This window comes from Electrophorus electricus, chromosome 9 (genome assembly GCF_013358815.1).
Source record: "Electrophorus electricus isolate fEleEle1 chromosome 9, fEleEle1.pri, whole genome shotgun sequence".
Classification (NCBI taxonomy): Eukaryota; Metazoa; Chordata; class Actinopteri; order Gymnotiformes; family Gymnotidae; genus Electrophorus; species Electrophorus electricus.
Genome location: NC_049543.1, coordinates 23,031,881 through 23,047,016, shown reverse-complemented (window position 1 = coordinate 23,047,016; position 15,136 = coordinate 23,031,881). Strand labels below are relative to the sequence as shown.

Here is a 15,136-nt window from a genome sequence, read left to right as displayed (position 1 = left end):
AACATCTGATACCTTCGGGTAGTACGATCCCCTCTGTTCTCAGGTACCTTTCAGCATTCATGATAGCTCGCTGACTTCTCTTTGTGTGACCTTTATCTTAGCCTCCAACCTCTATATCCATGAATTATACATCTCCTTGATGCTTTCAGTGATGATCACAGTAGGGATTGTCTTTAGTGCTCCATTCACATCTTCAGCATCCTTTCAGATGTCACTTGGTCATTGGTAGTCTGTCCATTTTAGCCATGATTTTCAATCTCAGGTCAGCAGCTCTAGTATTGATCTTGGTGCAAGATCTCATTGGGTCTTGTTCAGGGTGTGGGGAGGATAATATTATACATATATATATATATATATATTTATTTTATTTTTTTTTTCTGTGTGTGTGTGTGTATATATATATATATACACACACACACACACACACACACACACACACACACACACACACAGTACACACACACACAGACACACACACACAGACACACACACACAGACACACACACACACACCGGGCTTAAACAAGAATGCATTGTTGGCTGTATTACATTTAGAAGACATTTAGAAAATATTTTTAGAATTTATTCATAGTGTCATTTAGGAAGTACGTAAGTTTTTCCAAAAGTAATTTTTTTCACACATCTCTACACATCACATAAGAACATTTTTTTGACATCCAGCATATAGGATTAGCCTTTCTTGTTAAATAAAATATTAGGTATATTTTCCATGTTGCCCACGTCCTAAGCACATTTAAAAAAATGTTTCTATGCTGTTCACTGGTTTCCCAGAATATTATTTCAGACCCTAGTGACTGAGTTGAGGCCCATGTGAACAGTTTGCACAAGGAAGACAGGATGCTCAGACTCACGTGTGTGCACTGTTGCTGAGGAGAGGCAGGTAGTCGCTCATGGAGATGTAGATAAACTTCCGCGCCTCCTGTATGAGGTGGAAAATGGCCTCGATGTCTCTGGTCCGATCTTTGGGGCAGAAGAGGTCGGGCGAAGTCTGATGCCGAAAACAATCAAACAATTAAACTGGCCATTTGTGTGTGTGTGTGTGTGTGTATAAACCTACTTAGTGAAAATGATTACATATAACTGTTTTTTTTTTTTCAGATTACATAATCTTTGCTAACAGGAAACCAGGTCTCCCCTGACTTCTAGTCATCTGTACCAAATGTGCCTTGGCACAGAGTTGTTTGCAGATTAATAAAAACATACAAGTGGCTGAAAAGCCACCAAAATTGAGGCACAAAAAATGTATTTATATTTTTTTTCCTGTGAACTTTGGGAGAGGATTTCAGGATCTTTTTAGAAGAGCACTCCATGATAAGGGCAATGGCTCTGGACACAGGAAGAACTTTGATTGATTACAACTCTCGAGCTCTCGGTGAAAGCATGACCTGCGGCACTTTCCCGTAGTTCTGAGAAAGTCATCGATCACAGATGAATAAGATCTGTAACCAAGGCCAGCAGCTTTCTTGTTATGGGCAATCCTGCCTTTGGAGCAAGTTGGCATGTTGTGGATTACCTCAAATGTTCCTTTCTTTAAGGGAGCAAAATAAGCAAAACATTATTGTTATTATCTTTATTGAGTCACTTTTCAGGTGAAAGTTATGATTTAAACATTTCCTATTTTGAATATAAATTGGCTTCGCTTGTTAAAGCTTCAAAGTACTTCCAATAGAGAGAGAGAGACAGAGAGAGAGAGAGAGAGACAGAGAGAGAGAGAGAGAGAGAGAGAGAGAGACAGAGAGAGAGAGAGAGAGAGAGAGAGAGACAGAAAGAGAGAGACAGAGCGTACAGAGTGTGCTGATATCCAGTAGCATCCATTCATCATCTCAGATTTGTAAAAAGTGACATTTCCACTCACAGAGACATAGGCCTTGGCACTGGTGCCATTCAGGAGAAGCTCCAGTGGCTCTTCCTTGTTGAAGATCGCATACAGCCGCTTTGACCAGATGGACGGCACAAAGTCCCTGTACTGGAGCTGCCAGTAGAGACTGAAAATCCTGTGGAGGTCCAGCACGAGGCAGCTGCACTCATAAATAATGACTCCCAGCTCCTTCAGCTGTCGGACAGCAAGGGGTTAAAGTAAACAAACGTCAACTATGCTTTATGGGCACTTGAGAAGCAGGACCACGTTCACTAATGTGACACATTCCCAGGGTGCACAGAGGTATAAAAGCAATGGACAGTAAAGTGAGACAGGAATGAGGGGGAGGCTTCATTTGTTACGATGGAGAATAATGGGGCAAATGGCCATCAGCAATACGAGAGGAGGAAGTGCAGGAATCAGCACAGACATTGTAATAGTGAGACACACTGCAGGTTTCAGGTCATTTTAAGAATGTAGAGGTTTCTATAGTTAATCCTTGAAGTGAATAAAGCATTAAAAAATCATACAGAAAGCGCATTCACATGGACACGCACGCACGCGCAGCGCACACGGACACATGCATACACACCTGCACGTCCTCGTGCATGCACGCTCGTACAGAAACTGAATCTGAAATGGTCCACTGACTGGCTAAGAAAACATGCCCCATGTGAATTTGCAACCGGCATCACATATCTGGAGCTGCTCGACCCGGTGCTCACACGGACTCACACGGACCTGCGGGGCAGATAGACTCCGCCCACACTATGACTTCACTGGTGCTTAAGTGATCAGAAGGTGAAAGGACCAGCGTTCTCGCCACAGGTTCCATCCAGCCTCTTCTGGCATGAGGCCCAGACTGAGGGCACTCACGGCTTTTCCAATGACAAAGTCCTCTGAAAGAGTTCTCCATGTCTCTCTCAAGGACAGGCAAGAACAGTACTCCAGCAGCCTGCACACATCTACTCCTGCTAGGTTTGCATGCGCCATCGGCATGACTGAAACGCACATTCAGTGCTAGTCTAGAAATTAACTGCTGTGAAGTAGTAACCTCGTGAGTTGGGAAATACTCCTACATACATGAAACCTGACAGAGAGCATATCAAAACATGCATCAAAACCACAATTAGGTGAACATGAAGGTGTTTTGCATTACCGTAGACAGAGATCTCCAGTCCATTCCAGCACTGCCGATGTACATGTGTTTCCTGTCTACCACCCAGAAGGAGGAATGAAGCCGGCCTCTGGTGAGGGCAGTCATGTTCAAATAATGCACTTCTGCACCTGCACAGGGGTGGCAAAAGCTCATGAGATACTCCACACAGCAGAGGAGACATGGACAATTATTGCTAAGTATTGAGCTAGAAAGGCTTAGGTTCCATCAGTCGTGGAACCAAGAAATAAACGCATAATTCTAAAAATCTTAGCGATTGTTCTATCGCTAGACAGCACACCTCATACAAATGATATTTGAGCCCCGAGTTCTAGAAGAGGAGCTTCTAGCTTCTTTTCTTTTCCTTTTTCCCTTCACTACGGCTGAACGCGACCATACTGTAGCTCTGTTTTGCCCTCATCCTCAGTAAGGCGCTGCACTAACCACAGTGAGAGAGAAGAGCGAGTTCTTCAGACGGTGTAATCCCGCTGGCGACCTTCAGGTGAACATTCTCCGTCTTAAGGCCCATCAGCCTCTGGAGTAACAGCTGGCCCTGTGGACGAGAGGCGCTGTGAAGGAGCACAAACCAAAGGCATGCCCAATTCTGGTTTCACGGGCTGGATGGCATAAGACCACCCTTTATAGATACGGCAATTATTAGTTCTTTGTCTGTTGGAGAGACAGGGGGAAAGAGGGATTCTGGGAGAGAGCCTCCTTATGCAAAATAGGCTCTGGGAAAATTGTATGGAAGTTTTTGATGTTAGAGCTAAGACTTCATTCCCTGTTTCTGAAAGATCTAAGCAAAGTGATGGAAATGACATCAGTGAATGGTCCTGAGGAGAAAACCATGAACCCTTGTACAGAAATGAAGTCTCTTTTATGGAGAGAGTCTCTTTTACGGCTTACGTCCCACAGTACATGAGCTACAGCCACACGAGAGCAATGAGCAGGGAGGATCTAGAGCACAGATCTTTGTTAAATTCTTAGAAATCGAATAAATATTTGAATAAAATAGAAAACCAATCCCCATGAACTGCAATTTTTCAGACTGACAGATTGACAGTCTCTTTTTCCATCCAGTCTGGGATATTCATAGTCTTCCAGGTTTCCAAGGACAAACTTAACTGGGCCACAACAAATTAAGCATTCACTTTCTTCATATCTGTTTGATTTGCAAAGTGGACAGCAAAAGAGAAAAAAAAAAGCCTCTGGACAGAGTTTCCCAAAGAGCTTCTTAAATAGTCACAATTTACCACCAGTGTACATGCATCAATCCATTAAACTGGAAACGAGCACTTACGCTCAGCCAGCTTTTTTTGTTTGTTTGTTTGTTTGCTTAAGAATCTTCTTTAGGGAAGAAGATCGAAATGTATTCAGAGTTTAGAAAATGACGACTCGAGAAAAGCATTCGTGAGTCAATTAAGCTTTCAACTCTGCTTAGAAAGTACCATCTGTCTGAGCTTGGGGCTTATAATGGAGCTCGGGATGGTTGTTTTTGTATAGTATGCACACTAAGCGCTGCATGTGGGGATTGGTTCAGCTGGGTTTATGAGCATGTTATTGCTTTTCAGACCACATTTCTGGTGTGTTATTAGAGCCCACCACAACAAATTCTTAACAATTCCTATGGGCTGTGCAGCAAAACATGATTGCTACTCTGCAGGTGGTCTCTAATGAGCCATTGATTGTACACAGTCCAAAATTTGGATCAGCTGGCTGTTGATCTGATCTCACCCGGTTTCCCGTTGGGAGAAAAAAAATGAGATTTCCCAGCTAGAGATGTGCAGGAAACAAATGCGCCCAGCTCAGGCGATTAGATCTGTGCAAGCACCAGCAGCCCAGAGTGCAAATCTCCATCCTGCCAAAGCGCCGGAGAGGAAGCTGTCGGAGGCAGCGCATCTCCGTTGGCTCTAATGAAGCGTGTGCTCCAGCAGAGCGGGAGCGCTCCCCCGTAGCATGCGCGCGGAGCAGATCTGCTCAACGTCAGGCTGCGTTTACACCGAAGTTCCGCAGCTGAGCTCTTTGCTTGGAAGGAAATGTGACGTCTTTAATGGCACAGGACATTAGCAGGGTTTAGGGGTGAAAACAGAAGAAAGAAGAAAAACAGAACAAAGAAGAAGATTTAGATTGAGGAAAACAACAACAGCAAGCAAAGCCACGTGATTGTCCTCTATCCGCCTGCGCGGCTGGTTTCATAAAGGACTTAATTTACTGAAATAGACAGTATATTTCAGGATTTCAGAAGTCAGGTCACAGAGGCCACACCAGGCAGAAAAGGCCAGTCCTTTAGCTCATGAACTGGATGGCATGGTTACCTGCTTGGCGTGAGGAAAGTGAGACTCCTGCTCTGTAGCATTCAGAGCCCACCACGGTGACACGATCTCAACCGATTTCTGGGCGAGGTCTAGGAGGTTGTGCAGACCCGTGGCAAGCGGCATCGTACCCTCGGGAGAAATGGAGATGTCTTCTGGAATGTTCTCCACAAGCACTACCCTGTATTTGTGAAGGAAATAGTAATAGTGTCAAATTGTAGTAAACTTTCTAATACACCCCTACCATATGTTTCAGGAAGCGGCGCACTTTCATGGACAACTTGAGAAAAGTGGTTTTGAACACACTGCCGTTCAGACATGATATGTTGAGAAGTTCAGCAAGACAGCGATTAATCTTAATGCTGGACCAAATGGTAGTGTCGCTAACACTGATGCATTTTTACATCTTATTTTTCATTTTCCTGCTACACTTCTGAACTGCTCCCTGTGCCCTAACTAACCACTACAACATTCACCAGTGAAGTATCCAAAAATAAGACCAGATTATGCCAGAAAATTATCCCACACTGGTCAACGGATAATGCACAGAGAGTACCATGCAAAAGTGATAAACCCCCTTTAAAGTTACCGGATTTGCAAATGTCACTTACAAATGACAACCGGCATTGTTATTGCAAAACATTACGCTTTTAAATTTTCAAAGTGAAAATCCATCATTGGTAAGGAGATGTTTAAATGAAAATAAAAACTCAAAAATTCTGTTTGCACAGGAAATCAAGTCCTTCAGACTAGTACTTCGTAGAACAACCTTTGTCTGCAGTAAGCACTTTAAATCCGTTGGGGTATGCTGCTAACAGCTTTGTTAGCTTTAGGAATGATTTTCACCCTTTATTTCTGTCAGATTTAAACCAGGTTGTTAGGGCTGAATGGTTGATGCTTGTGGGCTGAAATATTCAAACAGTGCCAAAGATTCTTGATTAGGCTGAGGTCTGGACCAGGTCATTGGACTGAAATCCGGACTAGGCCACTGGACTGAGATCCGGACTAGGCCATTGGACTGAGCTACGGACTAGGCCACTGGACTGAGATCTGGACTAGGCATTCACCTTTTTTGTTATTCCACCACTCCCATGTTGCTTTAGCTTTGTGTTTGGGATCACTGTTGTAAGCACTGCATGGCGCACTGCATGGTGGTGAAGCTTCAACAGAGTGAAGCAGGTTGTCTTGCAAAATCTCCCTGTATTTTGCAGCCTGTATCTGTCTTTTGGTTTTAACAAGGTACCCAGGGCCTAATGAGGAAAAGCTTTCCCCCCCAGCATGACTGTGCCGCCCCCACACTTCACTGTTGGGATGTTTGGCCAAAACCCTGCATTTTCGTCTTTCAGGCAAACTCACAATGTGCTTTAAAGGGTTTTTTGGTCAGTAATTGCTTCTTGCTAGTCACCCCTCTATACAGTCCACGCTGTACACGCTCTTGATGACTGGTGCACCTGAACTCTGCGGCTCCGCCAAATGATGCTTGGGCTCTCTGCGGCTTCCCTCACTAGTTCCGTTCTGCCTCTGGCTCTTAGCGTTAAGGGACGGCTTTGTCTGGGCCGTGTCTTAAGGGGGGTGTGATTCGGCTTCCATTTCCTCACAATCCATCCTACAGTGCTCGCTGGGATATGCAAACACTTGGATATTTTGTAGCCTTTTCTTATGTTGTGCATGTCAATGGCTTTAGATTCTCATGTCCTCAAAATGCTCTCAGGTTTTCCTTTACTGTGGTTTCCTTCAAATCCATCCAATTTCACGGGTACTTGAACTAAGAAGTTTTTTTATCCAGAAAAGGTGAATATTTTAATGATTCACAGGTAGAGGCCAGTTTTAAGACAGTTGTGTCCTTGTTATTCTAGTAACTGTGGAATCTGTGTAAACCTGAAGCTTCCATGGCACAGGAACTGAATACTAACATGGATACAGGAGAGATTTTTTGCATGAAACCAATGTCGTTTTAAAAATGTATTCTTTTTGAAGGTCAGTTTTATACAATAAAAGTGCCATTTGTAATCCAGGAAAACCTGATGGGTTTTAAGTGGATTAGATGCTTATCCAAGGCACTGTAAGCCTCATATGTGAGCAGAGGATGTTCAATAACAATAACAACAATAACAAAAAGCAAATCTCATCTGCTTCTAATAAATCTGGGGCACCAGGAATTCGCCCCCCCCCCCCCCCCCCCCTGCTTACATCAGCAAAATAATGACAAACAACATCATCTTGAATGTGTGAAAAAGTAAAAAAGTAAATTAATACAATGTTTATCAAATGAAAACATGAAAACGCCATGGACATAGTCCATATTATTTCCCTTTATCGATTACCTGTGAGGTAACTGAAATTAACAGAATATATATGTACCAATACAGCAAACATTGTTTGTATTGGATAGTAGTTGCAGGGAAGATTCACTTGGAGCTTGGGGATGGTGAAGGGTGGAGGTGTTTCTTCTGTGTTCTATTACACACATCCCTTTTGACTCAATCCTATAGCCCTCATATAATTACATGAAATAAGACTTTAAGTATTTATGGTGTATAGATATGATATGGGTATGGGCTATTTGACACACAACAAATTCTTTTAGGGGCTGAATGTTTTTCACATATGGTAAGGATAGATGCTAGCTAATCGGTGCAGACAGTAAAAGACACATACACACATACACACACTCAGAGAATGAGAGTGAGAGAGGTGAGAGAGGTGAGAGAGAGTGAATGAGAGAGAGAGAGTGAGTGAGAGAGCGAGTGTGAGAGAGAGATAGTGAGAGAGAGAGAGGGTGAGAGAGAGAGTAAGAGAGAGTGAGTGAGAGAGAGAGAGAGTGAGAAAGAGAGAGGGTGAGAGAGAGAGTAAGAGAGAGAGAGTGAGTGAGAGAGTGAGTGAGATAGTGAGAGAGAGGGTGAGAGAGAGAGTAAGAGAGAGTGAGAGAGAGAGAGAGTGAGATAGTGAGAGAGAGGGTGAGAAAGAATGAGTGAGAGAGAGTGAGTGAGAGAGAGTGAGTGAGTAAGATAGTGAGAGAGAGAGAGGGTGAGAGAGAGGGTGAGAGAGAATGAGTGAGAGAGAGAGAGAGAGAGTGAGTGAGATAGTGAGAGAGAGGGTGAGAGAATGAGTGAGAGAGAGTGAGTGAGAGAGAGAGAGTGAGAGAGAGAGAGTGAGTGAGAGAGAGTGAGTGAGATAGTGAGAGAGAGAGGGTGAGAGAATGAGTGAGAGAGGGGAGCAAAACAAGCACTAACATGGTTCACTGAATTATGATGCAATGAACAGAATGTCAAATGGAGTGCAAACCTAATTTGTCAAATGGATTTTTTCCTCATCAACCAATTAGTGCCTCAGAATTCCCTGAATACAATTACATGTGTGTGAAGAAAGCAGTCTTTTTAGCTACCTGACTGATGGACAAGACCAGCATATCGTTTCAAATAACCTTAATAGTGTTCAATATTCAGTTACATGCTCCACATTAAAAAGCCCTGAATCAATATTTCCCCCACTAAGGATATCCAAACCCAAGCAACACAGAATATCTTTACTCAGATCATGTCAAAGAACTATAGTGTGTCTTAGTTAAATAGGTAAACATCAGAATCAGCATACAAGTTCTAAAAAATTCAACATAACTAGGAACGTCACAAAAACAGCATATTTTAAGTGACAGGAAGAAAAAAACCTGATGACATTATAGAATGTATTGATAATTGTGTGTAATGGGGGGGGGGGGGGGGTGTTATAACCTTTGTTATAACCCTAAATGGAATCCATTTACATAATCCCAAACGTCAGCTTCCAGTGAATCAGTCCACTAAATCACTGAATATCGTGATAGGAGCTGAGGCCTGACCCCTTTGTCCCCAAAATGTAAGCAAACGTACATACTCTATAAAGTTTATTCAAGAACTCTCAAGAAACTTTGTTGTAGTCAGCAAAAAACGGCAGACTATCCATACTGCAGATACGAGTGTGCTGATTTTAGGTATTAGCTGAAAAAACTGAATTGTGTTTTGACACTAGAAACCATCATTTGATTTATTCATGTATCTGTGGCCACACTGGCTTTTGTCATGGTCATGAGACGTTCCTAAAGAGAAATACTTTCAGCAGTGCTCAACATGCTTTTAGTAGCATCTGGTGTAATGAGGCAATGCAATGTAAAATAACGGCATAGCAGAAACTGTTTTGATTTTCCTCCTAATGCAATTTCAGGCAAAGATCTTTAGCTTACAAAACACGATGTGGGTATAGCGAATAGTGAATGCAGAACACAGAATACCGAAAGCAGAATCCAGAATACTGAATACAGAACATGGAATACCGGACCTCTGTCTTTCCTTTTCATCTGATGTCTACATTAGTGAACTGTTACATTAAAAACAATCTCCCTGACACTTTCAATTTCTCTGACACAGCTTCTATATAAATGAAAAAAAACCAAAAACATCAACAGTCTCATGAATATGCAGTCATCTGTTTCCCCATTTTTAATTTGAGCAGCGCGATAAAATCAGTCTCCCCACCAAATCCAAAGGGGAAGATAGCCATAATCACCCAGACAGGTGCTGCTGAACATCTGGGCCATTCTCCTGCAGGAATATTCCTGCGAAACATCCGCATGACTCCCTCCCCATGAATAAGCTCCAGCGACAGCGCATGGCCACACATTTAGTGGGGATTGGGGATGCCTGAGTAAAACGCAATCAATTTCGACTCTGGAGTTCCAAAAAACATTTTTGACACTTGTCAGGCAGAGATGGAGGTCAGTGTGCTCTGCTGTGGGAGGGGAAGATTTCAGAGTCTGGAAAATGAGCTTGGTAACAGGCTACATGAGCTGAATGCACTGGACGAGAGGGCAGGACGCCTCACTCGAGAGGTCTCGCTACCCATCAGCCCTTGACAGCCACTTCAATCTTCAGATGGACAGGCACAACTGCATTTAGAGCCATATTCAATGTAGCACAGTTTATACTAACAGACATTTGGGATGCTAGCTATCAGATGTTTGAGTTTGAGCACGCCTGAACATCTCCTGTGGGTCACTATTTCCTGTCTCTTTCTTCGCGTCTCTGGTTTTACACCTCACCGATTTAATTTTAGTTGAAACGGCAATCAGTATTTGACATTAAAAAAACCTTTTACAGCTCAGTGCTAAACATTTCAGAAGTGTAGCCAAAGGATGGAAAGAGCACAAACTACCACAGACACAGGCAGTGAAAGTCATCTACGTCACTTTTCCATCACTTTTTCATGCTGGAGCCAGCGTTGGTTCTTAGTATCTGATCAGCCTTACCAGAATGGGCCGCATTTCCACTGGTTTGAGAGCTGGAAGGCTACATATCTGGAGGTGGGCATTTCCTAGTCCGGAAACAGAAGTTGTGGACAGACGACATAACAACATGGATCACGCTGTTTGCAAATTTTAGTTCTCACTTTGAAAGCACTTCTGATAATATAGAGAATTAACTCTTTCAGCGTCTCGACGTGGCACAGAGGGATTGTCACATGCAACAATTACATGCAAGACAAGTGCTTGGTTATTTTTATGTTATAATGAAGACATACAGGTATTAGGCAGCACCTTACAGTTACTGACAGATGAAATTAAACACAGCAAAACACCAGATTTATGAGGGCACTGATTAAGATGAAGAAGAACCAGGTTGTTTGTGTGTGTGTGTGTGTGTGTGTGTGTGTGTGTGTGTGTGTGTGTGTGTGTGTGTGTGTGTGTGTGTGTGTGTGCACTGGAAAAGCGTGAAACACTTTGAGACCTTGGTACCGCCACTGTCAGAAGATAAGTGCTACAAGAAAGCCAGTTAGCACAAGCCTTAAGGCCACAGATATACAGATATCAGAGAATATGACTGCACAAGATAATTAAATATTCAACAGATCTCATTCTTATGGCAAAAGAGAAGTCCATGCCAGTCCCTGCCTGTCGTGACATGGATGTAGCATTGCTAACGTGCTTACCTGCAGTTTTTGCTACAGTTCTCTTCGGTGATGCCGCCCTCGTCTTCTCCCAACACATCCACTGCGGAGAATATAAGGGCCACCAGAACACCAAAGCAGCAAACCAGAGCAAAGACCACAATGCATTTCTGCTGAGACTGTAAAAAACAGAGAGAGAACACACGCATATTCATAGTTATTTTTGTGCATTGTATGAGTGACCTACTCTATATTTATAGCACAGTTCAGAGATTTCAAGCAGGTCCTTGTGTACGACAGAGAAAAAGGTGCGGAAAGGAATTCCATAGGCTCAAATACAAACCAGTCATTTCCCCCTTGTGAATCAAGTAACCTAGGGGCGTGTCAATGTGGTATTTATTGCCATCTTGGTTTATTGCTTGGTCAGGGTTTCTCTCTTCAGATCCACTGGGGAATCGGCTGGGACCAGTAACACAGAGCCCCACTGCACCATAAAGCTGCGGCACGCCTACGGCCATTTTGATCGGCTTCTCTCTTTCCGTTCAATGAGACATCAATAATGTAACGTTAATAAAAACTACAGGAAGCTGATTCACCATGGCACCATTGAAGGTCGTCAATAAACAAGCGCCACATGGGCCAGAGGGTGGCAGAGAAACGTCCCCCTGCGTCCCCAGACTGAGACCGCAGCGTGGTGTGCGAAGCAGGTAGATATCAGTGGAAATGTAGATTTACGTTTACGGTGTAAGCACCCGGCTCTAAAATTGAAAAACGAATGATCAGATCCTCCCCCATAAGTCCCGTGGCACGGCCCGCCGCATGCAGAGGGATCCACGTGTACTGTGTTTGTGTTGTAACCGCGTGTATAGGGTTTAATGTTAACGTCTCATGTCTATTTAAGCCCCGGGCCGTGTGTGCTCCTTTGTTGGTCATTGTCGCTACGTCTGTGTCAGTCCTGAGTATCATAGCCGTAACGTTGTTTTGTGTAATCGTCTATTAATGTATCGGTGTTCCGTGTTTAACGTTAAGTGCACAGTCATGTTTTCCGTCAGTGTTATGTGTGAGCGCCACCCTTGTTGTGTTTGTTTTATGTCATTAAATGTTACACATTGTCAAGGGAGTCTTTGCGTCCTGTCCCACGCTCTGCGGCACTCGGGCCAGCAGCAACGTTACACCCCATATATTTTAATCATGGCTATTTTGCTCAGGACATTTCATGAGGGGTAACATAATGTATTATTTGATTCCAACTCGCAGTATAATAACTCACTGTACTCATGCTCATTGAAAATGGAATTTCCATCTACCCAATTGCTAGATGAATATGTTTATTGTTAAATAAACAAGACCAGGCAAGCCTAGCGTTGCTGGACCACCAGTACGTGCACAGCATTTTGCACAACAAACATTAATCGCATTACAACAGCACGGCGTCACTCATGCAGGATTCAACAGCTATAACCTTCAGATTCTACGTCCCTGAGACCCATGATAGATTTGCAGTGCAGTGGCCTGTTTGGAAACCCACATTATGGCAGAAAATGTGCCAGTTATTATGGTTTATGCATCATTTTATGTGCTGTTTAATAAAGAACACAAGGCTTTGCCTCAGTGTTGACTGTTTAAATGAGAGAATTTTACAAATATAGTACATTTTGTTAGAGTAGAAATTCAGAAATAAATAACTGATTTGAAATCGTAAAACAACAATGGCATGGTTGCTTTACGTTTGGAATACTGGTAAGGCAACCAACAGGGTTTGGATGTGGTAAGGAACATTGCATGCGTTCTTTGTTCAGTATTTAAGATAAAAACGAAGACAAAGAAGGGTAATTGACATAAGATAGTCTGAAATGTGACTAAATACCTAGCGTTCACTCATAAGTGATTTATTATCTCCTGTTTAAGATAAATACGGCCAATATATACACACGTATCTAAGACCAGTTACTTCCTCTTAACCTTTTATATCACTTGGAGAGGTACAATAATACTTCAGACAAGGCTACACATCCACATGAAACAACACAATTTTATGAAATTTTTGCAACTATTGGTAAATAACATGAGTTATTATTACAACTTATTACAGAATACACATTCATGCATGTAAGAAACACAGTAGTTGGGATAAACAGGGCCACAATCAAAACAGCAATATTTCAAGCAAGGACATTTCTGCAATAGCTCTCAAATGATGTGTAGGTGAGCTAGTTTGCAAACAAATGTAGGTATAGGTCACCAAAGTAGGTCACCAATGGTACCAGGCATCACTCACTACTTGCTTGCTAATGTTAGCAAGACTGAAAAGTCTAGTCATTGATTCAGACAGTCAGGCAGCAAAAATGACCAATCCACTAGGTGGTGTGGCAAAAAACGCAAAATAACTAATGAGAAAGAAAACTGTATACACGAAACTTCCGCATAAACAAATCGATGCTCTTAATTATTTAAGATTGCTTTCAACATTGAACCAATGCCATTAGAGTAAGCAGGTATAACTCCATCTTTGCAGGTCATTTATTTTGAATTGAACAGAGCCCCAGAGACGGACATCTCCAGCCCAGGGAGATGCCAGCAGCATACAGGGCACCTGTCCAGAATCAATACTCCCAAAACTATAGACAAAGCCTGATTCTATCATGCTGAACAGTCTGAAGTCCAGCAGAGTCTATAGCTAAAGTTATTGAACGGGATACTCTTCTCTGAAGTGGGGCCAAGGAAGCCACTTCTGCAAGTAAATCGATGTGAGGACTGACATCCAGAGAAGGAAATTATCATTGAAGGTATTAATGTAGTGCTGTGACCATCTCTGCTGGGCAGTGAAGCCTCCCATACCAGAGTTTTCACCCTGATGGCCCACATGACCTGAAATAAAACCCCCTGCACTGAAACCGCCAGGTAGTCTGGACTGAAACCCCCACATAGCCTGGACTGAAACCCCCACATAGCCTGGACTGCTTTGCTTGTAGACTTATCACAGCTGCAGAATTCCTGAACACACTCAACAAGGTATCTGTTTGCAAAGCCAACGTTTTTGTGTGGCATGAGTATTTTAAGCTCACATCCTGTAAAACCCTGCAGTATAAGAAATTCTAGATGGGTTAAAGGCATAGGTGGCTATTCAGCACCATGGATAGGGGCCACCCATGAGCTACTCAGATTTCAGCACCCATGTTGTGGACAAACAGGCACATTGTGAAGGGATGGGAACACCCCATCAAACCCCTGAGTGGTCCTGTAATAGTTCCTTCTATATTAAGGTTGTGAACACCTTTCTGCATGTGGGTTCTCAGTCCTGACTGAGCCCTCTGACCTGTACTCTCACGTTACATTAATTCTCTACAGAAGCATGTGTCATTTACATTTTTTTTTTTTCTGTTTTTCAATCTTGTCGGTTCCTCTGTCACCTGCTGCTTTTGCACTAGGCGTTGCTGCACAGAAGTATCACTACACCACGTATGAACATACCAAGAGGTTATGGCTGCTTTGGAGGGCTGCTTCTTTGCTTTAGAATCCAGACCTTACACGTTGCAACAGGGTTCAATATTTACAATCAGGTATAATTATATATGGGGAAAATGTGGTGTGATAAATAAGGGAGGAGATGTCATTTTCATTGTGTCAAAAGTTTGGAGTGAGTTTGGAGTGATGGCTAGGTTTTATTTATCGATTGCTTTTCTACAGCGAGTGAGTTTCTATGTATTAACATATAACTGCTACAGAAGGCGAACAAAACAGATCTTGAAAGCATATAGTACGTGAAACAATATCAATGTCTTTTGACAAGCAGCTGCCATTTGTGGAAATGGAGAACCACAGTAACATTAACTCAACTTTTGGCACAGTACACTGAGCACAGCAAGTAATG

The 15,136-nt window shown here is 42.8% G+C and overlaps 1 protein-coding gene across 5 annotated transcripts in view; it reads right to left on the bottom strand.

Annotated features, from left to right (window-relative positions):
* The window catches only part of LOC113588817 (inactive phospholipase D5), a 33,214-nt gene that overhangs the window by 8,061 nt on the left and 10,017 nt on the right, over window positions 1-15,136 (bottom strand). For 2 of the 5 annotated variants that reach the window (XM_027028179.2, XM_027028181.2), the window contains exons 2-8: window positions 11,308-11,444; window positions 5,350-5,527; window positions 3,479-3,587; window positions 3,038-3,165; window positions 1,876-2,073; window positions 1,534-1,548; window positions 872-1,008 (exon numbers count right to left, since the gene is read on the bottom strand). In XM_027028179.2, the coding sequence (XP_026883980.1) occupies window positions 872-1,008; window positions 1,534-1,548; window positions 1,876-2,073; window positions 3,038-3,165; window positions 3,479-3,587; window positions 5,350-5,527; window positions 11,308-11,444 (902 nt within the window). Of the gene's footprint in view, window positions 1-871; window positions 1,009-1,533; window positions 1,549-1,875; window positions 2,074-3,037; window positions 3,166-3,478; window positions 3,588-5,349; window positions 5,528-10,627; window positions 10,693-11,307; window positions 11,445-15,136 lie in introns of those variants that run through there. The other 3 variants (XM_027028182.2, XM_027028183.2, XM_027028184.2) reach the window with 2 other exon arrangements.